This window comes from Fukomys damarensis, unplaced genomic scaffold (assembly GCF_012274545.1).
Source record: "Fukomys damarensis isolate Sample0158 unplaced genomic scaffold, DMR_v1.0_HiC HiC_scaffold_14, whole genome shotgun sequence".
NCBI classification, from domain to species: domain Eukaryota; kingdom Metazoa; phylum Chordata; class Mammalia; order Rodentia; family Bathyergidae; genus Fukomys; species Fukomys damarensis.
This window is the reverse complement of record NW_022900926.1, coordinates 22,577,772-22,600,670: the sequence shown is the minus strand read 5'-3', so window position 1 is coordinate 22,600,670 and position 22,899 is coordinate 22,577,772. Positions and strand designations below refer to the sequence as shown.

The 22,899-nt window shown below is 39.0% G+C and overlaps 1 protein-coding gene across 6 annotated transcripts in view; it reads left to right on the top strand.

Moving 5' to 3' along the window:
• The window catches only part of Pde7b (phosphodiesterase 7B), a 307,395-nt gene extending 287,102 nt beyond the window's left edge, over positions 1 to 20,293 (top strand). For all 6 annotated transcript variants that reach the window (XM_010626564.3, XM_010626562.2, XM_010626565.3 and 3 more), the window contains 5 exons: positions 959 to 1,050; positions 6,519 to 6,663; positions 8,716 to 8,812; positions 12,802 to 12,882; positions 17,482 to 20,293. In XM_010626564.3, coding sequence (XP_010624866.1) covers positions 959 to 1,050; positions 6,519 to 6,663; positions 8,716 to 8,812; positions 12,802 to 12,882; positions 17,482 to 17,708 — 642 coding nt within the window. In that variant the 3' untranslated portion in view covers positions 17,709 to 20,293. The remainder of the gene's footprint in view (positions 1 to 958; positions 1,051 to 6,518; positions 6,664 to 8,715; positions 8,813 to 12,801; positions 12,883 to 17,481) is intronic.
• The last annotated feature ends 2,606 nt before the right edge of the window (positions 20,294 to 22,899 follow it).

Here is a 22,899-nt window from a genome sequence, read left to right as displayed (position 1 = left end):
CTGAAATGAACCAAAATAAACAAACTAAGAAAATAAAACAAAAAGACTGCCTGGAGTTGAGAAGGGTTCTATTCTTATTAAGTCAGTGATAAGAATATAATGCTTGCTAATTAGAACAAAACATAATGAATTATAATAAGCTCATTATTTACATGGTTAGTTAAATGTTCACATAACAAGCATATTTAAAGTAATAATAAATTAAAGGAGAGAGTGAAAGTAGTAGAGGTTCCCACAAGAAATATCAAGATAATTAAACAAGGAAGCAATTGTAGATTTTAACTCCAGACCCAATGGGCTAAATGGCAATACTCTGGTCATGAAGGTTATGGACAGAGCTGCTTCTCTGACAGTGGTTCTCAAAGTTTGGTGTACATAAGACTTAATCACCACAAGCCCAGAGAGTGGAATCAGAGTTGACTAGGACTTGGGGGTCTGAGTGTTCAGCTGTCCGCGTGGCTTCAACATGGGGGGGTGATTGTCAATGCTGAGAAACGGCGGAGCTTGCAGTAGATTACAGCGCAGGTTGGAAGGCTGGCTTCTGTTCAGTTTGGTAGGATAATCTTGGATTGTGTTATGACTATCGGACCATGGTATCCAGTGCTACCTGTTTTAACTGCTTCACTTTCTCTTGCACAGTTAGTGTTGCCGGACCAAGCTACTGAGATCAGAGGCAAAGGCAGCAATGAATGACGCTGCTAACAGCCTCATTCAGCTCTGGAGTGGAGGATCTGCAAGACCCGACCCTCTCCCCATATCATCACAGCCTCAAGGACGGGCCTTGTCGTGGTTTTACTTTTGTGTTTCTTTTCTGGTCCACCTCTGCGTCATCAGATACCAACCGGCAGGAGGGAAAATGTCTCCGGGCAGCTGTGCTCACAGCGAAAGATCAATATCTGGCTTCTCCCTCATTTATAGCTTTTGGTTTTTTGTTTTTTCTTTCTTTCCTTCTTTCTAGAATATGTCTGTGCTGGAGAATCACCACTGGCGATCTACAATTGGCATGCTCCGAGAATCAAGGCTTCTCGCTCACTTGCCAAAGGAAATGACGTAAGTGCCACGAGAGGAGATAGACATGTGCACTCGGGAAAGATAAGCGCCTTTTCTGGGGTGTGCGTGCTTGGGACCTCCTGGACGAAGGGCAGAGAGTCAGTGCTGTACTTCCTGCCTGCCTTTGGTTATTTATCAGAAGAGATGCGGTGTCAGTTAATGCGATCCAGAAATCAGAATCTCTCTGCACACTTTGAAAGGGCCCTGGATGGTCTATGACCTGAAGTCAGGAAAAGGGATAATAAAACAGCTCTGGGCTTTCACACTTTTCCGAATCAACACTCTGCTTTGCCAAATTCTTGTCCTTTACGTTAGCAAAATTGTCCTCCCGTTTAAATCCAAAGAATAAATATTTGTCAGGGAGAAACAGGCATTATCGAGCTAGATTTAGGACTGGTTTAAGTGTGTTTCATAATTGCCAGTCTTAGCAAAAATAGTAATCAAAACTCCTCTTCTAAAATTCTTTCGATGAGTAAGTGAATTGGTCCCAACAATCTTTTCACCATTAATTTGTGTAATGGCTCTTCCATTTCAAACAGAGGAGGAAATACTAGTTTCCTGGTCTATTGTTTGTTAGCCTACATATGCAAGCCGAATCACTCAATCCAAGGCCACTGCCCCATTTTCATACTTGTCCCAAGTTAGCTGCTATGCTGTCTTCCAAGGACACCACTAATTCTGATCTGTTTGATGACAATGTGCAAAACCCAGGGGAACTAAGTGAGTGGCAAAAATAGCTGGCTGCACCCTTCTTAATGACAAGCATGAGGCTTGAGGTCAAGGACCAAGCCGAATTTCCCCATAGGACAGGTAGCATGTTCTGGCCCTCTGATACTATCTCATGCTATTTCCTGGTATCCAGAGGAATGTGGAATTTGCAAGAGGAACTTCAATCTTGATAACTTTTTACCCCCCTGGAACTAAATAAATCCAGCCCTCGTGCATGGTATAAAAACGTATGCCTTTTATTAGAATAATAAATTCCAGCACTGAAAAATCTAAATGCAAGTGAACTAAAAATTGAACAAGAAATCAAGAAGGAGAAGGCGAGGAAAGAAAAGGTAAGTGGAGAGGAATGGGAAAGAATGAAATGAAAGGGAAAAGAGAGGAAAGGACCAGGTTAAATAGGGCTATCCTAGATAATCCCTGTGTCCATCTTGCTTGTTGCTCACTTAGCATTAACATCCTAGATTCGCCTTATCTTTCTTATGGATTTCAAATTAAAATGTCACATATTTATGTATCATTGTGAAACACCATGTTACTTTTTCAAAAGAATAATTGTTATGCAATAGTACATGGGAAAATACTTTATAATACCAGTTATTATCGTGATCATCATTATTACTCCTAGCCTCATACAAATACTTTAAAGTCATTTTCCTCGTTTTGAAAGCTACACAAACTGTAGAGACTAAGGGAAATTGAGAAAAGCATAGGTTGAACCTCATGAAGTTGTTTTTTGTAAGGTCAAAAACAGTAGAATATTGACACTTTTATATGGTTTATCCTCTTAGAATAAAGAAAATTGAAATCACTGGTATCATGGTATCTGGGGCTAGTTAATGCTAGCTTGTCATATTTTCTTTTAGTCTGCTTTCAATTTAACTGTAAAATAAAGGACTTAGTTTCAAATTCACATCCTGGTATTTTTCACTTATTATAAAGGCTTTTTTTTTCCCATATCATTAAACCTGTTAAATTAAAATTATTTAATTGGTTATGCATCAAAAAGGTGTCCAAATCAATGTAATTATTGTCTACTGTTTGGAACTTAGATTATTTCCAATTTTTAAAATTAATTTTATTGGTACATTTAAGATACACAATATAATGACATTTATTGTTGGAAATTTGCACCTGTACATAATCAATCTTAGTTCTTTTTTTCCCCATTCCCCTGCCCTCCCTTCAACCCCCCTATGCCTCCCTATCTACAAAGACTTTGTTTCCCTATTTTTCATTTTCTCAATTAATTCCATTCCCTTCTTTCTTTTCTCCTACCCCTCTCATTTCCCTTCCCTTTGTCCCTTTTCTTCCTGTTTCACATTACCTATTATACCTTTTAGTCCTTATTTACACTTTCAGTTTCTCACCCTAGAGAAAAACCTATTATATTTTAGTCCTTATTTACACTTTCAGTTTCTCACCCTAGAGAAACTATTTGGTTTTTACACATGTATCCTATTTATGTCGCTTAAGAGTATTGCCTCAATGTGCATCCATTTAGCTATAAATTTCCAATTTTTTATCATTACAAATAATGTTCAGTGAGCATTCTTAAGCTTATGTTTTTATTTCAAATGCTAATACCTATTATTGGCCAGAAAGTTTGAATTTTTAGTGTTCTTGTTGCATATTTTTAAATTATTTTTTTAAAAAGCTATATCCATCTATAATTCCATTTATGAATTATAAGAAAATCTACCAATGCACCATCACCAAAGTCAGGCTTTATCTTTATTATATTTTTTAAATATTTGCAACCTTGATACACATATATGTGAATACATATACATATATGTGTTTATATGTTCAGAGATAAAAAGAGATTTTTATTCATTGAGCAAGCGTCTTTCATTTAAACTGACACTGAAATTTTTTGTGTCTATTGGCCATTGATGTTTATTTAAAGAACAAATTTTTTATTTGGTCTTTTCCTATTTTCCTATCAGTTTTATTTGTAAGAACTCTGTATATTAACTATAGTAACCATATATGTTGTAAATATTACTTGAGGGTTTTAGTTTGTTTTTTAATTTAATTCACAAAACATTATATCTAACTAAAATATTTTTATTTTCTAATTATAAATATAATATTCACATTTTTAAAGAAGCTATACAATGTTAACATAAAGAAGAAAAAAATCAACCATAATCACATTATATCTTTCCAGATTCTTTTTTGTGACTATGGAAACCACACTTAGCATGCTGCTTTTTAATATAACAATAAAACATGACATTTCCATATCAATAAATATAGCTACACATCATCATATTTAATAATTGCATAGTACTAATGTGTCAGGGTTTAACTAATCTCCTACTTACAAAATACTTGTGATTTCTATCTCCTTATCTTAGAATATTTAACTTGTTACTTTACTAATTACAGCCTAACATGTTTCTATAAATTTGTACATGAACTGTCAAATCATTTCTACTATCAAATGCTGTTAACACTAATTCCTAAACTACTCTCCAGAAACACTGTTAATTCAGCAAATTATTTAGCTGTCACTTTTAATCTTCATCAATAAAGATGGGAGAAATAGTATCACATAGGTGTTTAAATCTGCTTTCTGTTATACTAAAAGTAATATCACTTCCAGTTTTGGAGGCATTTTGCATTTTTTGTGAGCTGTGTGTTTCATGTAATTAATGTTCAGAAATAGATTACAGATACATGTATCACTTACTTCAAAATATGAATGATGGAATTATAAACCTATTAGAATATAAGTAGAGGAAGTTTTCAGTAGAAGTGTGAATGACTTCTTAAACAGGAAATAAAACCTAACACTAAATAAAAAGATTTATAGATTGTTACATTAAAAATTAAAACTCTATCAAAAATTATCATAAAGCAGAAAGACAAGCCACAGAGTGAAAAGAGATATTTTCAATGCATAACTGAAAAGGAGTCAGTCACATATGCAAAATATGTGAAGGATCTTTAGAATCAATAAGAAAAAGGGAGAAAGCCAATTGCATTATGAAAACTAGAATAGAAAAATTAAAAGAATAAAAACTGCCAATAACCCAATGAAAATATGTACAGCTTCAGTAGCAAAATCAGAGGAATTCAGGGCAAGGGATTTGGCTCAGCAATTCTGCTGCCTGACTTGCAAGCACAAGGGTCCAAGTTTGATCCCTGGTACCAAAAATAAAAAACTATACTGAGTACAGTGTTGCATGACAGGCACCTAATTGGAAAGAAAATGCAAAGGGTAAGAATGTAGAGCAATGAAAGTTTCATCTATTACTGCTAGGAGTAAAGATTTAGACAATCATTTTGAAAATAATTGGCAATATATCACAGACAATCACACGCTGTGATCCAGTCATTCCCCTCCTAGTCGTAAACCCTAGAGAAGCCTCTGTACATATATAAGTGGATGTATGCAAAGATATTTATTGTGTCGCTCCAGTGTGTTTCTAGACAAAAACTAGAAATCAGAAACAACCCAAGTGCCCATTGGTAACACATTGTTATACTCCTCCACCGGGATATAATATAATGAAAACTACAGCCTCCACACCAACATGGAGAATTCCAAGTATATTACTTTAAACTAAAGAAACATGACGTGGATTAACATATGTCACATAACTTGAAGTTTAAAAAGGATAACATTAAAGCATATCATTTAAACATGTATGCACAGGTGGTTAAATTGTTATAAGTAGCAAGAAAATCACTAACACAAATAGTAAGAAAGTGGGTACTTCAGACTTGGGGTGAGGAGGGTGTGATGGGAGAAGCGATGGAGATTTTCTGTAGTACTGGAAGACAACGTTCTTGATCTGAGTGGCAATTACACGATGTTCGCTTTCTATTTATTCATTAAATTATGTAAGTATGTGCTATGAACTCTAGTTACACATTTCATTTCTAAAGGTGAACTTTAAAAACAGTTATGAGCCAGGTGTGGTGGTGCACACCTGTAATTCCAGCACTCAAGAGGCTGAGGCAGGGAGATTCCAGAGAGTTCAAGGCCAGCCTGGGCTATGTAGTTAGTTCAAGGCCACCCTGCACTACAAAGCAAGACCCTATCTTAAAAACCAAAAAATAAAATAAAAAGTTAAAAGCCTTCCACTAATTGCTTCTACATATGAAATACATCTTTGATATGCCTTTATTTTTACAAAATACTCCACTTCCTCAAAATCATTTGTCAACAAATATATCTCTTGCCCAGTAGTATTTAATGGTGTCTTAGTCACCCTTTATTTCTTTACATTTAATTATGTCTTTCTGTTCTATTTCATGCTGTTGCTAGAACTTTCCATCTTATAATACCAATCACTATTACTCTCTTATTTTCTCAGGCCATGAAAATCCTAACATTTGGACTAGATTGAACTTTTTAGAAGCACAGCTCCTGTGACTCTGCAGGTTTTGTTGTGTCCCTTAAAGCATGCATTTCTACTTGGCTTTCAGTTTCCCCTCTTGGGAACCATGGAAATGTATTAACTTCCACAGTTGTTCACCCAAGGTTTCAATCACCACACAGCTCTGGCTCGCCTCCCATCTAAGGATAGGAGACTTGCTGTTAGGCTGTGGGGTCCTGGGACACTGTGTAATAAAGAGAGTGAAAGTTAGAGGTGAGCTTAGAAGACACCTGAGGATGGGGAGATCAATCCTCCTCCTCAACGGGATTCACTTTGTTTGTGTGTGTGTGTGTGTGTGTGTGTGTGTGTGTGTGTGTGTGTGTTTTCTCTTTTGTTCTATGGATGCAGACAGGATATTGAACAGCAGCTGGGCTCCCTGATTTTGGCAACAGACATCAACAGGCAGAATGAATTTTTGACCCGATTGAAAACTCACCTCCACAACAAAGACTTAAGACTGGTGGATGCACAGGACAGACACTTCATGCTTCAGGTAAACAATAACCAAAAAACCCATCCGCCTTGCTCAGCAAAAACCCTTAGAGGCATGATCAATGATTTTACCACATTTCAGAAGGAGTAATCTCCCATGGTATAAATTAGAGTAGTGAGCTACTTTATAAAAGCTCTGATGGGCCAGGGATTTAGCTCAGAGGTTCGGTGGCTTGCCTTGCAAGAGCAAGGACCCGAGTTCAATACCTGGTACCATAAAAAATAAAATAAAAAATAAAAGCTCTGAGACACGAAATTGTTAAGTGGTTTCCAATCAAAGTCTATATTTCACATCGGTAAAAATATCTCACTTTTCCCTGTTCCCTTCTGTAACTACTTCACCACAAAGTATCCCTGCTAGAAGGTTGTACGCATGCAGTAAGTGTTATTTTTGTGGCTTTTGTGTTTGTTTTTGCAGTGCTATGGATAGAAACCTGGGAAAGCTAGGCAAGCATTCTACCACTGAGCTACACTCCCAGCCCAAGTGTTTACCACGTTTTCTGATTTTGTGGCTTGACATAAAACTGACCAGTATGATACCTGTGCAGTCTTAAAAGCCTGTCTCTGTGACATAAAAATATATTAATTATAGTACCATCAAAAGTTGAAAAACAAGAGGATTTCCTTTACCTAAAATCTTTTTAAATGGGTTTACTTTACTATCTAACCTGTTGTTTTCACCTAAGATGCACCATTTTTAGACACCAGTAAATAAATTATTGTAAATTACATTGAAAGCCTAACCCTTTCTGCTTTACTCCATGACAAGAAGCCATTTGTAACATGAGAATGAGGGCAGAGTAAACTTGGGAAGTAGCAGTGTGACCTGGTATCCAAATCAGAGCTTTCTTCTTGATCCTCCATTTTCTCTTATCTTCCTTCTACCCTTCTGAAACAAAAGACTGAATACATGGACCATGAATTCACCTAGATAGATCAACTTTAACCGGGAGCTAAAGACAGAAGCATCGATTTTTGTTCAGGTCCTCGCGCTATGCTGTGTAGCTATCCAAAGTGTCCCATCCTTGCCAGGAAGTACCCTACACCCAGCTGTGGAGCTGTGCCTCCCTCCTGCCTCCTCCCTCCTGCCCAACTAATCTTCTCGTACCTGAACGCTCAAAGACAAAGCAGATGCTTGATTTGAGTGACTCAAGCCAGGCTATAAGTAATAAAAAGATTTGTCCTGAACACTCCCATTTCCAAAGGGATACTTGCTAACTCGAATCTCTAAAAGGCAGAACCTGGAAGGGATATCTGTCCCTAACCTGCTCTGACGTGTACCAATGCCACCACCAACCAGGAGGTAAATAAACAAATTTACAACTTCCCATGACCCAAGATTCTCCCAGATACCAAGCGAGTCAAAACAACGGACACCATGGTAGGCAAGTCTCTCAGAAGCAGTCTCTTAGCAGGCAATGGTCACAGGAGAGAATCCACTTGACTGGAAATTCAAGATGACCTCCCTAGGGTCATCATCACTGACAAAAGCTGGACTGCTGGATCCAGACCAGTGTGAGCAAGCCGGGAAGCCCTAGAGTTAGCTACACAAACATTACACTCCTAGTTTTGACATGACTCAGCACCCTGGCTAGCAAACAGAGCTCACTCACACATGCAGGCACAGAGAGAGAAATGCAGGCACACAGGATTTAAGTGCTGTGTGTGGATTGGGTCAATGGGACAGTGAGTTCCACATGATCTTACCTGAGCCTGGCCAGAGGTCCTGCAACCTCACTGCCTATAAGAGGTGGGGCAACAGAAGGAGTAGGGCCATGGCTTTCCTTGGCCTGCCTTACCCCAAGGCTCCTCCAGAGAGCTCCTTGTCCTTGAACTGTGGCTCTTCTCTCCTTCTGGCCCCTATAAAGCAGGAGTTATGAATGAAGGGTTTTGTGTAGTTGTGAATAGGGCTGTTTCCTAAAGAGGCTGGCCAGGGAGGCCACCTGAAAATACAGGCCTGGTACCATGCAGCAAACCAGCAGGCTGCGCAGTGCCCTTGGCTTAGGGAATATTGTCATCCTCTGACAATCTCTCCTGCCTTGTCATTTCTCAGATCGCCTTGAAGTGTGCTGACATTTGCAATCCTTGTAGAATCTGGGAGATGAGCAAGCAATGGAGTGAAAGGGTCTGTGAAGAATTCTACAGACAAGGTTGGTAGTGATCCAGCAGCAGAGGTTCCGTTGCCTTTTCTCCCTTTAGGCATTTGTCCTACTAAAAACAGGAAACGGCTAATCTATCATGACATTTGTTCTCCCATCAACTCATATTATCCTAACCTTTCTCTTTAACTCTCTTGCAAACCATCCAACTCTTTCGTTTGAAAAAAAAATTTTTTTTAATGAATAATGTCAACTTACTATGGAAACAAGCAGGAATGAGACACAATGAAAAAGAGTGAAAGTGGAAGATATATAGAGATATAGAAGATGAAGGAAAGAAAGAGAGAGAGAGGAGAGAGAGAGAGAGAGAGAGAGAGAGAGAGAGAGAGAGAGAGAGAGAGAGAGTAGGAGAGGAACCATTTAGCATAGTGCCCTTCAACAATTGCTGCTCTATGATGTGGCATGGTATAACTTTACAACACTAGGAAGGACTCACAGTAACCTTATGTTTAACTCCATTCTCATGATAAAAATAATCCTCAGACCAGACAGTCACTCTGCTGCTGTGTTTAAGAGAGAAAAAGAAGAAAAGAGAGAGAGAGAGAGAGAGAGAGAGAGAGAGAGAGAGAGAGAGAGAGAAATATCTTTCCTCTGTGGATATAATAAAGTGAGGCACAGTTTGATGTTTACCTGACTTTATTTTGAGCACAGCCCAAAGGCTAAGTGCCATTTTGGGTTGGTGTCTTCTACTCTGACAGAAAACTCAGATCTTTTTGTCTGCCTTCCCCTCACTTTCTCAAAAAGTTCATAATGAAATAGAACAGGGCTGCAAGAAGATTGGGTTCATTCCTTCAAATATAGTTTGAACACTGAAGTAGAAAAGTTTTGCTGCAAAAAAAGATGAATGGTGGTGGGGGAAAGATGAATGACTCTGAGTTAAGGTATAATTTTTTGAAAGATTACCTTTCTTCAGAAATGAGGCAGTGAATTAGCAACCAGGATCTTGACATTGGGTGGGATATGGATCTTTGAACACAGCCTTGTTTCTTCAGGCTTGGTTTCAGTGTTCAGGATGTTTGTTCAGGCACCAGCAGTGGCCTCACACTAGTGACAGGATCAGGTTTGAAAGGCTGAGAACAAATAAAGCTTGAAGTGTCCCACATACCAGCTCTGTGGGGAGGTCAAACAGCAACAGAGAATCTTTTGGAGAAGCTTCCATTGAAAGATGTGTCAGTGACATCACGATGGCCCCAAAGACAGAAGACAAAGAAGAATCAAGTTCATGTGGGGCCAGAAGGCTTCACTAACCAGGCTTTCTCTCAGAATAAAAGTCCTCATGCAACTCCTACAACTTTGTAATTTCACTCGAATTGAGTGTGCATGGTCAGAAATCAAAAGCTCAGTTCTAGTTGCTCATGATACAAAATCTCCACTGAGAGAAAAACAAAAGGAAATATGATGAAATTGGCGCAAAGAGATTTTAGATTGTTAGATAAGTACTTTCTTTACTCGTGTGATATATAATCTATTGAAATAGCAGTGAAACAGGAACTAGGATCTCCATCCTTGGAAATTTAACAATGGAACAGAGAAAAGATTCTATTCTGTCCCATTCAGTTTTTACTCAATCAAGTGTCATTCTTGGCCTTCGACGGTGGTTTAACCCTTTCATCTTCTCGTGTAGCACCTTATGTAGGCTCTGAGCAATTTGGGGCCTGCACTGTGTTACCTGGGCAGAGTAAGGCTCATAGATTTAGTGCAACGAAGTTGTTACCTAAGTGACTAAATGACACCAGCCAAGTAAAATACCCTATAGTATCTCTGCAAAATTGATCCTAAAATATATGAGTGTGCAGCACTGTGAAATGGAAAAACCTGTAATATTTGTAAGTTTGATGAGTAAAAGTGAGCTTTCACACACTTTGCTCTGGCATGTTTCCTGACAAAGAAAGAGACAGAGAGAGCAGATCTAGCTCTTTTTATCTAATGCCTTATTGTCTCCAAAAGTTCTGCCTGTTTCGAGAAGACCAGACGCCGGTCACCCAAACTGACTGTCCTCCATATTGTTTTGTTTTGTTTTGTTTTGTTTTGTTTTTTTACATACTGGGAGTCACTCTACCACTGAGCTACATTCCCAGCCCATTTTATTTTTTTATTTTGTTATAGGATCTTACTAAGCTTCCCAGGTTGACCTTGAACTTGAGAACCTCCAGCCTCAGCTTCTTTCTTGAGTAGCTGGGATTATAGGCATGCACCACCATGCCCAGTTCCTGACTTATTTTTTTTAATTGCATAAGATGCCTTGTATCCTTATAATTAATCCTATTCTGGTTTTCAGTTTAGGATTTAGCCTCCAATTCCCACTCATCCTGTTGTGCTCCTGGAAAACAGAGGCTTTCACAGACTACCAACAATTTTGCACAAAGCATAATTAATATGATTCATGACGCTGAGCAAAGGAAAAAAACCTCAACATCAAGGTTGAAGACAGAGTAGAACCAAAAAATGAGATCCAGGGAGTTCTGAAAACGGTTAGAGCCTCAGCACAGATACTAGGTTCCAAACACCAAGTACCGCTTTCCTGACCTCTCAATACCTTTAAGAAAGTAGAATTTCTGTCCTATTGTGACTACAAATCATATGTCCTCCATCAACCTAGTATCCCAAAAGCTTTTATTGAACACCTACTTCCAGCCTTGTGAAATGTTTAGCAAAACTGTGATTTTCCTATAAACAAAGCCCCACTAACAGCACTACACTTAATAACAAAAAGCATTGCTAATTATTTTTGTTTTGGGGGCTTTTTGGCTTTTTGTACACTCAAAACACTAGTCAGCAATGTGGCTGAAAAATCACTATAAATAGAAATGTAGAGGTAAGGAGGGAGCTGGCTTTAGGAATTCATTATAATACTAAGTAGTGCCCTGGCTTTGTTTCCGATCAATTTTGTAGCTTCAGATCAAATGAGATCCTTCTAGTCCTTCTACCCACTTCCTACCTATTGTTCCCGGTTGGCCTCTGGTAAAACCAGGGTAGGGTCAGGAAGCAGGAAAAGTGGGGAAGGGTGGGAATGTTGTTTTCTTCACCTGCAACTTAAAGCTGTAACTTTTCTTTCATATTAGAAAGTTGCCCATTCACTGTTTTGTTTGCATACATCTTCTCTGAAAGTTTACTCAAATCCCAGGGCACACCTATTTACAATGAGCCCGTTATAAATGGTCACTGACTCTTTCTGCTATTTCTCCATTGTGGGTGGGAATGCAGTCTGGTGCAACCACTATGGAAATCAATATGAAGATACCTCAGAGAGCTGGGACTAGAGGTTCTATTTGACCCAGCCATCCAAAAGGATTAAAAGAACCATATCACAGTGATATATGTGTACCTATGTTTATAGTGGCACATTTGTAATAGCTAAAACTTGGAAACAGCCCATTTGCCCATCAGTTGGAAACTGGATAAAGAAGATGTGGTTTTTCTATAAAATGGAATACTACTCAGCCATAGAGAATGAGAAATTAGAGTCATTGAGAGGAAAATGGATACATACTGAGGATATACTCCTAAGTGAAATGCATAAGTCACACATGTGTAAATACCAAATAGTTTCTCTGGTGTGAAAAACTATAATAGTACTCAAGATCCTAATGGGATAATTAACAATGTGAAATAGGAAGAAAAGGGCTAAAGGTGTAGGGAAAGTGGGAAGGGGAAGGGGAAGGGAAAGGAGACCTGTCATAAAGGTACAAGATCCCAGTGCTGAATGTAACTGTACTGTATACCTAAAATGTACCAATAAACTCAATGAGAGAAAAAATAAAATAAAAAAATAAATGGTCACTGACACCTTAATATTTAAAATTTCCAAACAAACCACCACAGCAAAGCAGAGGAGGTCACTGCTAACAGGTTCCTAATGACAAGAAGCCAAGCAACAATGACCCACAGAATAATGTCTTCCAACAGGGTCATTAAAACTATTTGCCAGATGTCTTAAAAATTCTGGGTTACCAATGTGTTTCTTCTTTTTTTCCTCTTAGGTGACCTTGAACAAAAATTTGAACTGGAAATCAGTCCTCTTTGTAATCAACAGAAAGATTCAATCCCTAGTATACAAATTGGTGAGTTGAATTCCATGTCATTTTGAAATTAATAGTTTGGCACTTCTTCCAGGAGTTACAAAAAAAGATCCACATGTGCTTTCCAAAATTCAGCGCTGGAAGTTGGAATGACTGAGTCCAAATAAACACTTTATTTGTGACTGATCTACTAGATAATTCTCAACTGAGAAATTATGAAAAGCAGGAGAAAATCCTTGCTATAAACCCTTAACATAATGCTAAATTATTGTATTAACTTCGTGGTTTGTAATACAATTAAAATCAAATCAAGTAGAAGAAAAGTAATAAGAATCAACTGTTCACACTCCAAAGTTTTAAAAGTGGGGAGTCAGCCCCAGGGCTTTTTAGGACCCTTTCAGTGTAAGTACCCATCCCCAGCCTGAACACTCATTCCCAAGGGCTCAGTCCCCAGGCCTAAGCTGCTAGAGCCCTTTTGTCCCCTTGTGGTCTAGGGTCCTGCATTTCTCTGTTCCCCACTTCAAATTATATCCTCAGACTCATTTTCTTAAAACCACACGCTCTGCTCAAGCGTCACTAGTGGTACTGCTAATGGGTGATGGGGGGCATCCAAAATAATTGTGACTTTATCGCATTGTATTATGCATAAGATCATTGAGCAGAGCAAATTATGAAAATTTTATTTCCTTCACTTAAGCAAAGAAAATATTTTTGCTCCAGTAAGAATTTCTTTCACACCTTAAAAACTCCAACTCCATCTACATACAAAGCAAGTCTTTTCTTTTCCCTGCAGTTTCCTTCCGTTAAAACCAAACATACAACTTTAATTGTTTTTCTTATAGCTCTGGCAGTTTATATTTTTATAGCAGTTCATGTTTTTGGTTTTTGGTTTTTTGGTTTTTTTACCATTCCCACAGACCTCAAGCAGCTTAATGCATTTACAGGGTCACAGACCATGACAAGGCTCAAAGTTTAATTCCTTGGCATTGGGAGGGAAAGGGGCATCTGGAAAGATCACCTGAAAACAAAGAAAGTCAGAGCAAAGTGACCTAAGAATGATATGCTGACAGTCACTGTGTGTCAACTCTAACCCTCAGAGGTGTCATAAAATAAGCACTCAAGAAATAAGCATTAGGTGAACTTAGCTACGAAGATATGAATGGAATGTTGACATTATGACATTAAGGATGATCCACAGCTTTCCAAATTTCTCTTACTATCATTATGTTGTTTTGATAATTGAATGATCCCTCCGCCCAAAAATGGAGAAGGTGATAAAAATATGGAACCCAAGGCAAATAATAATATCAATAACAGTAATACACCTCAGCCTCCTTGGATACAGTTGTGTCCTCTCAGAGGCTTTAGTCATAGAGATTCTACAAATAATGTTCCTAATCCCAAAACACTCTGTTAAGCGCTGACTAGAAAAAAAAATTCTAGACAACTGTTAATGATATATTTTGAAACACGGACAGACAGACGCAGATACACACACACACACCCCAAACAGAACCATTCACCCTTCTAAACACACAACCTGGATTTGCAAGACATCCCTGATTTCAGAGATTCTGTCCTGTTGTTGTCATGAGAGCACACTTATTTTGTCAGATCATATGTTCTGATTCTCAGCTCAGGAAATTGTCATTACCATAGATACCTCTTTTTAAAATGGGGCAGAGGCTGAATGAGTAGAGAAATCCCATGAATGCTACACCAGCACACCAATACTAACAAGAAAGAGAAGGTGATTATAAAATGGCCCTCGGTTCATAAACCTTTCTCTTTCTAGCTCCATATGTGGCTGCTCTTACAGGTTCAGAATTGGGAAGTGCAACAAGGGTAGATCGGTCTAAACCGGAAAAACCCAATCTGATGAACAGAGTCTAAGGGGTGCTGCATGTTCCAGCATTCCTGTCCCATGACCCCCATCTGGCAATGATTTTCCCACTGGGTCCTAAGAAATGCTACAATGTCCTCTGTCCTGACTCCCTTTTCTGGGAAATGACCCTTCTCTTTTTCCAGTCCCATTCCAAAATGAGAATTTTTTTAAGTGCAGGTCTCAATTAGGATTAGATCTGCTTTTTCTACATAAGTAATTCATATTTACCCAAATGAAACTTGGGCTAAGCATTCCCTACCAACACCAACAATTCCTCCTCTCTCTACTAAATTTGGTATTTTTAAAAGAAGGTTTTAAATTAAATGAATATCGGATTGACCACTGTTCCTCCTGTCTCCCTCTCCCATCCCTCCAGGACAACACTCTAGCAAACCCAGTCTATCCCTGGGGAAGAGACAGTGGCAAAGCAGGATCCCAAGTAGCTTTCCTCTCCATGAAAAATCACCTCATGGTATCCATTCAAACTTTAAAATCACTTTCCTGCCTAGAGTAGGGGCTCTGTATATCTGAAAAGTATAAATATAGATATTTATACTTTAAATAATAGAATAGTTTGTGCATCTTTTCACAAACTATCTTTTTAGATATCAAATATCTAATTTTTAAGTAAAAGATATTAGAAAATAGATATGGAGATTGTAAAGGAGATGAAGAGAATTCAAGAATAGCAAGCCAGTGGCACACATGCCTGCTGTGCCACCTACTCAGGACACTAAGCCTGGAGGATGGCAAGTTCCAAGCCCGCCTGAGCAGTTTATCAAGGCTATGTCTCAAAATAAAAAATAAAAATAAAAAGGAATGAAAATGAATCTGAGTGGTACAGCAACCCTGGATTCACTCCCCAGCACAAGGAAGAAAGAAGGGAAAAAAGGAGAAAGAAAGGATAGAGAAGAGAGGAGAGGGAGAGAAAGGAAAAAGAAAGAGAAAGAGGTAAGGGGAGAAGAAATGAGAGAGATAAAAGGAAGGAAAAAAAGAAAGAGGGAGGGAGGGAGGGAGGGAAGAAGGGAGCAAGGAAGGAATTAAGGTAGGGAGGGAGAGAGGGAAGGCATTGTGACCTTATCAAAATGCCCAATACAGACATTAAGCCACTGGTTTAACTTCTGTCCTTCCATTCAGGTTATCTAAAATGATCTCAGTATTTAAATCATATTTTGCATAAAATGAGATAATGCAGAAATATACAGTAACATTTCACACTGTTGGATCCTTTTCTGATCTTTCTAGCATCTTCAAAGGCCAAATGTCTACTGTGTTTGTCCAATAAAAAGATTACCAAATCAAGACATAATTCATATGCCCATAAATACACAGGCTTAGTTGGTGGAAAATTTTGTTATGCTGTAAAACATTTCCCACATTTACATTTTAAGGAAAAATAATGGAATCTAAATAAATCCCAGTTTGTGATGATTCCAAGAATTCTAGCCTAGACTGAAAGTTATCTTTGCTTAACAAATCATGTTTAATATGGAAAACACATTAACATCAAAACACAATTAGGAAGCATCAAGTCTTCAATCATTAAAAGAACAGACATGCAAACAGAGAAGTTAATATCAGAAGATCTTCTGTAGTCATTAAAGTGAGACTGTTCTTGCAGCTAAAAATCTGTACTTGAAATGAATGGGCTTGCTTGACGCAATTGAAAGCAAGATCCAAAGCAAGACAGTCTTGAAAAACATATGGTACACAGTAAGTGTATAAATTCTTCAGATGGTCTGAAGTTGTAAAGTAACCCTTCCTGATGTTGTCTGCCCTTTTCTCCCCTCCCAGTCAGCCTTCCTTAGTTCCAGAACACACTCTTTTCCTTTTCTATTTTCATGTCTTTTTCTCTCTCTGCAAATAATAACAGCTCCTATTTATCAGGGCTTATTTCGTGCCAGGATCTGTTAAGCATTTTACACTTTGTGTTAGATTTTCATCGCTCTAACAAATTCCTGAGAAAATCAGTTTTTTTAAAGGAGGACAGATTTATTTTGGCTCATGGTTTCAGAGGTTTTAGTGCATAGTCAGCCGGCTCCATTGATTTTTGGGCTTGTGGAGAAGCAGAAACACCATAGCAGAAGGGCATGGTGGGAACACAGCTCACCTCATGCCCACCAGAAAGCAGAGAAGGGAAGACCCAGAGAGGAAGGACCCGGAACTAGATATAGTCCCCCAAGTCATTCCTTCATGATCTTCTCCCTTCACCTGGGCCCCACCTCTGTTTCCATCACCTCCTAATAATGCTATTAAACTACGATCTCAAGTCAGGGTCACAGCCCACACCTGTAATCCAGCACTCTGGGAAGCTGAAGCAGGAAGAGCACAGCAGAGCCCAGTTTAGGCAATTTAGTGATTTAGCACGACCCTGTCTCAAAATTTAAAAAAAAATTTTTTTTTAAATTTTAGGGGGGCAGCCCCACCTCAGAACACAAGAGCCTTTTGGAGGACATTTTTTTTATCTAAACAAAATACATTGTACGTGCTATACATGTATTGTCGTTTAGTAATAACTACCTTAAGGGTTCGGTTGCTATTCTTCTTAGCTCCTTTTCACAGAAGAGGAAATGAGGCACAGAGACGTGACAGGCCCACAGCAGCACATCTCAGGGTCCTACACTAAGGGTAGTGACCACACCTTGTCTGTGTCCCTGTCCCCTGCCGGGTACACTTGGGTCCCCACCCGTGCTTGGGGAGGAGTACGCGGTGATACCTCAGGTGACTGACACGGACTTGCCTCTTGCCTGCGGCAGGTTTCATGACCTACATCGTGGAGCCTCTCTTCCGGGAGTGGGCCCGCTTCACCGGAAACAGCAGCCTGTCGGAGAGCATGCTAAGCCATCTCGCACACAACAAAGCCCAGTGGAAGAGCCTGCTGTCCGAGCAGCACAGGCGCAAGGGCAGTGTCACTGGCGCGGAACTCGACGGCCCCGGGACTGAGAGTGAGGAGCAGACTGTGGCCGAAGGCGACGCACTGTAGCGCCCTGCTCGGCGACACTGGATCTCCTTGAGGGAGGCCTCCATGCCCGAGGGGCCTCTTGCCAGCAGCCGGCGCTCCTGGGTTTCATCCCGGGCTCTTTTGAACGCCACCCTCCTCCCACTTACCTGACTCCCCTCCTTTTTCCAAGTGTACAGGAGCCATTTGTCACCTCAGCACTTGCTGCTGAAATGAACGACTCCATTCAGTCACGTGGGAGCTGATTCCAGGCAGGCTGCCCCCACCACCACCACCACCAAGGAGAGGACGGATGGGAGTGAGAAAGAGGTGCTTCTGCCATGTTCCCTCCGGCCCTGGGTCGCACTGTGACAGGCAGCAGCTCCTAGCTCCAAGGCGTTTGGGGGTTCGCCATCTGACTGCTGATCTGCAGGACAAAAACACCAGCATATTTGGAACTTCGAGGATATTGGTCTTAAGTGCAAGAGCACAAACAAGAGCGTGAAAGTACCTTCTATTTTAATAATAATTATTATTATGAGAATAATAATAGATCTTTTTAACTTTTATATTTTATGCACTAGACAATGGATCTAAAGCTTTGGACTAAGATTATTCGGTGTACCCAAACTTGAATAGGGGGTTCATTGTTTTGCTATTGACTTCATGCCACTTTGGGTCAGCGATTTGGCATCTTCTCAATTTAAGAACCACGTTTCCTTCTGATCAGGGGGGAAGGTGCTGTACAGTTCATTCCTTTGCACCATTAGCCAATCTGTCTTTTATGGATTCAGTGACCTGTTTATATTCACAAATGTACATTTTCTGTAAATACCAAGCGCTACTGATTCCCATGCCAAAATACATGAGTATTATGGGATTGCTACCTGTATAAACAATGGCACTGTGAACAGAATACTGTTAGTTTTAATACAAGAGAATGCATTTGTAAATATGGTATAGAGTTTATTAATATACTATTGTTTGCAGATAAAGGCCTTAACTTTAAACGTCTTTCGTCTTCTGAAAGCTGCCCAACTTAAATCCTCACAGATGTCTTTCTGAACTGCCTGCCCAAGTCCATCATTTCGCTTTCCAGCTAAGATCACAAAGCAAAACTGAAAAAAGCACCGAGGAAACGTTTTCACGGAAACTCCACATGCATTCCGCTTGAGACCATAGGGTTTAATCTATGGCACCAAGCATCGTTTCCTCAGATTAATGAGACCTTTCAGCAAGCCTGAAGTCACTTTTTCAACACAGTGATGTTGCACACTCTGTTTTAACAAGCCAGCTGATAAGCTAGTGTTTATGTGACTTGTTATGGAACACAGTGGTGCACCAGCCTCACAGGAGACATAGCAGGTCCTGGAAACCTCTTATGACCCTGTCATCCAATCATCAGGGATTTCTCTGCTCCCATCCCACATATTTTGTCTGTTGTGGCTACAGCACCAAAGTATCTTTGGTTTATGGTTGGCGTGTGTTTCCCTGGTGTTAATAGTAACTGGATTTTTCTTTTTCCTTAATTTCATGTAAACAAATACCCCACTGTTTAGCTGAAGTTAACATTATTTAAGTAAAGAAACTATTTCAGTTTTATGACAGATGTTACCCTCCTAGCAAGTCCTTGTGGCTAATTATGGCTGGATCTAGCAGAGACACTTTGGAATTTTGTTGCCCTTTCTCTCTGAAGACACTTGGCTGCAAAATCCAATTTGTTACAGCATTTTTCCCTAGTCTGCTAAACTCTGTGTGTGTGTGTTGAATCTTTTCCTTAGAAGTTCTAGCACAACTAATGCTCAATGAAAATTATTGATGCCCATTTCTCTTTACCTTAAACAATGTGGTAGTGGGAGAATGACCATTTCTGCCATAATCAAGCTCTTTCTCAAGCTTGTGGAATAATAGCCAGGTCTCAGTTCCTAAGTGCAATGGGTTTGGGTTTGGTTTTTTTCTCTTTTTCTCCTAAGATGCAAATGAAATATTAGAAACTTGACTGGTCTGTAATACGTTGCTATAGAGAGACTGAGGCTTGTCAAGGTTAAGGTTTGGGGGAATTTTGGAAAGTTGGTTTTATTTTCATTTAAAGAAAGTGAGATTGTCAGGTGGTGTTGATGAAAGTGCAAAGATCTTATGTAATGAGTGGATATAAATTAAAATTATTGATACAGATAAAGAGGGAAGTAGTGTAAACTTAGAAAACATTAACTTTTGCTTTTTGTCATGACTGTTAACTGACACATTTCATTATCACTTAAATATTCTGAACCTCTCATCTTGATGTGGCCCCAAAAGAGAATCTGTTGGATAGATTCCTGCTTCCAAATCTTTCTTACTTGGTTAGATGATTCAGAGTGCTACAGAGTAGTCTTTTAATGTATATGAGATCAAATCAGGGAAAGCGATCGCTGGGAATGTGAAAGTAGATAGGAAAGAAGACATTATTTTAGTTCATGGAACTTCTAGATTGAGTTTAGGAGGTGGGATTTTGTTTAAATTATATTTATATCATGACTTAAAGAAGATAAAAAGTGGTCTGAATAGCCTCAAGTTTATAGGGCAAAAGTGTTCCTTTTTCTTTCTTTCTTTCTTTCTTTCTTTCTTTCTTTCTTTTTCTTTCTTTCTTTCTTTCTTTCTATCTTTCATATCCAGGATTGAACTCAGGATCTTGTGCTTGCCAGGCAGGCACAGTGCCCACTGAGCTACATCCCCGGCCCCAATTTAGTAATTTTTTTTTATTAGTACCGGGTAGCTTGCAAGGCAGGTGGCAGGCCCAATTTAGTCTTAAAGAAGAACTCACTGACAAAGCTACCAAAGCATCTAATGGCTAATCCTATGAGGTATCAGCTAGGACAATAACAATCTGAAGTAAAATGAGACATGAGGCAAAACTAGGAGCATTTAACTCTGTCACTCAACTCTGGCGATTTCTTGAGCTCCTCTTTGTTGACAAAAGAAAAAGAAAAACAACATGGCAACTCTTTTTTTCTAGCCCACTAGTGGCTCTCTTGTAATATTTCAACAGGAATCCAATTATAACTTTTGAGATATAACTATTAGATCATCCATGGATTTACAATATTATTCTGCTAGCTCATGGATCATCAACCATTGACTTACCAAGTTTAATTCTTTCATTGCTTGAGAAGAAAGAGCACAAAGGGCTATTTTTAGTAAGTTAAAGGTAAAGTTAAGATCAAATTAAGAAAGTAAGTATACATCACTGCCAGGCTTCATAGTAAAAGCAGTAATGAAAGGTCAGACCTGACTCATGAAACTCTGGCCTACCAATAGCTCCCTGCTAGGCTAATTGAAAAATGGCTCTATTTCTCCTGCTTATGGCTTCCCACAAAGGGCTGTAGAGTGTGTCTGGCAACCCTGTCTTTAGGTAACTCTCCCTACAAAACATAGATATATTTTGTAATCTTTTCTCATGTTGAATCAGATAATGCTCACTGGTTTGGATTTGGCTATGAGCTTGTATCCCACTGTATTTCTCATGCTTCATTCCTTTAAGCAAATCCTTAAAAGTGTGTTGTTTTGTGTACACATGTAAGGTTTGGGGAAAATTTTGTGAATTTTGCTCAAAATGTGGCCTAAATATCCATTGGCATGTCTAGGTGAACAATTTAAAATAAAGATAATTTCTTAAAAATATCACAGTATGAAAATACCCCAATTCTTACCAACAAACATGTTACCAACCAATCAACTAGAAACATTTATGAGAGGAATGTTCAATGGAAGAGCAGAGGTACAAACACGGTCCACAGGACTCATTCCATGGGGGGTGGCTACAGACACACCCACGTGGATGATGATGTCACTTTCCAGTTACCACCAACTTAGGGAAACAAGTCAACCTTTGGCTCTACATTTCTCCAAGGTCCTGATATTTTTCTTGATTCATGTTTTTCAAATTCATACATGAATGAGAATAAGGTACAATGTTTTAGGTTGGGAAAACATAACCTAAAGGCATACAGCCTCAATGCAATAATTATTTGTGGAAAAATACAGTCTCGCTTTTCAGGATCAGAAACTATGTAGAACAATAAAATGGTTCAAGGCAGGACAACTGAGTACTCTAAACATATCCTGAAATAGATGAGAAAAAGAGCATCATCCATGTTTCCCAGAAACATACTTGTATCATTACATATTCCCTATATCCATTTCATTAACATTTATATTCAGAATCTCCCTGATTTTGTAATGCCTCTTCATATCTGAATGCAAAGCCACATTTGTGTGTGTGCTATCATAAAGTCAAAAACCATCAAAGAGACCCCACTGGTACCCCAACTAAGGATCAGACATGGCTTCCAATATACGTGGACGCCTAGCTGAAACTTTGTCAAGGAGGCGGAACCCACATGAACAGTTAAATCTCAGTTAAGCAAATATTGATGGAAATTCACTGTGCTCCAGAAGTGCTGGATATTAAAATGTGAAAGGACCCAATTCCTCCAGGAGCAGTCAATCTTGTGTCAATGACAGACATCACCATCGAGTGCTTCCTCGAGAATTCAAGAAACCCCTGCAGCCAAAACTCCTTTCTAAATCTCCAACATAGTAGAAAGCAGATAAGCTTCCAAGCTAAAAGTGGGTCCTGCTCCTTTTCTGTCACTAACTTAGTCTGTGACTTGAGGAGAATTATAAAAACGACTATAAAAGTAATTCCAAATAATAATGTCCTTTACAGTATTGTGGCAATTAAAAGATTGCCTACAAAAAGCACCAAGCATTCTGTCAGCTGTGAGGTACACTTTTAACGACAGAGTATCTCTCCTCTTAAATAACAAGAAAGTTGGCAAGTAATTATTCACATGTAGGTAAGAATAGGGAGAATGACGGGGGAAATGGAATAAAGAAGTGTTGGTGGTTTCCCATTAATAAATCAAACTCATTTTTACAGTTTTTGACACAACAGTCAATGTACATACTTGTTTATTTGCAAAGCTGAGTAAAAAGATAACTCTTTCAGCTGGGGATTTGGCTCAGTGGTTCTGCCGCTTGCCTCACAAGTGCAAGGTCCCAAGTTAGATCCCTAGTACCAAAAAAAGAGGAAAAAAAAGTTTTGGGGCAGGGAATTTGGCTCAGTGGTTCCACTGCCTGCCTAGCAAGGGCAAGGGCCTGAGTTCAATCCCTGGTACCAAAAAAAAAAAAAAGATTACTCTTTCAATCTGTTGCCCAAAGCAAGATCTGCCCAACCTATTTTTCTGTTTAGTTC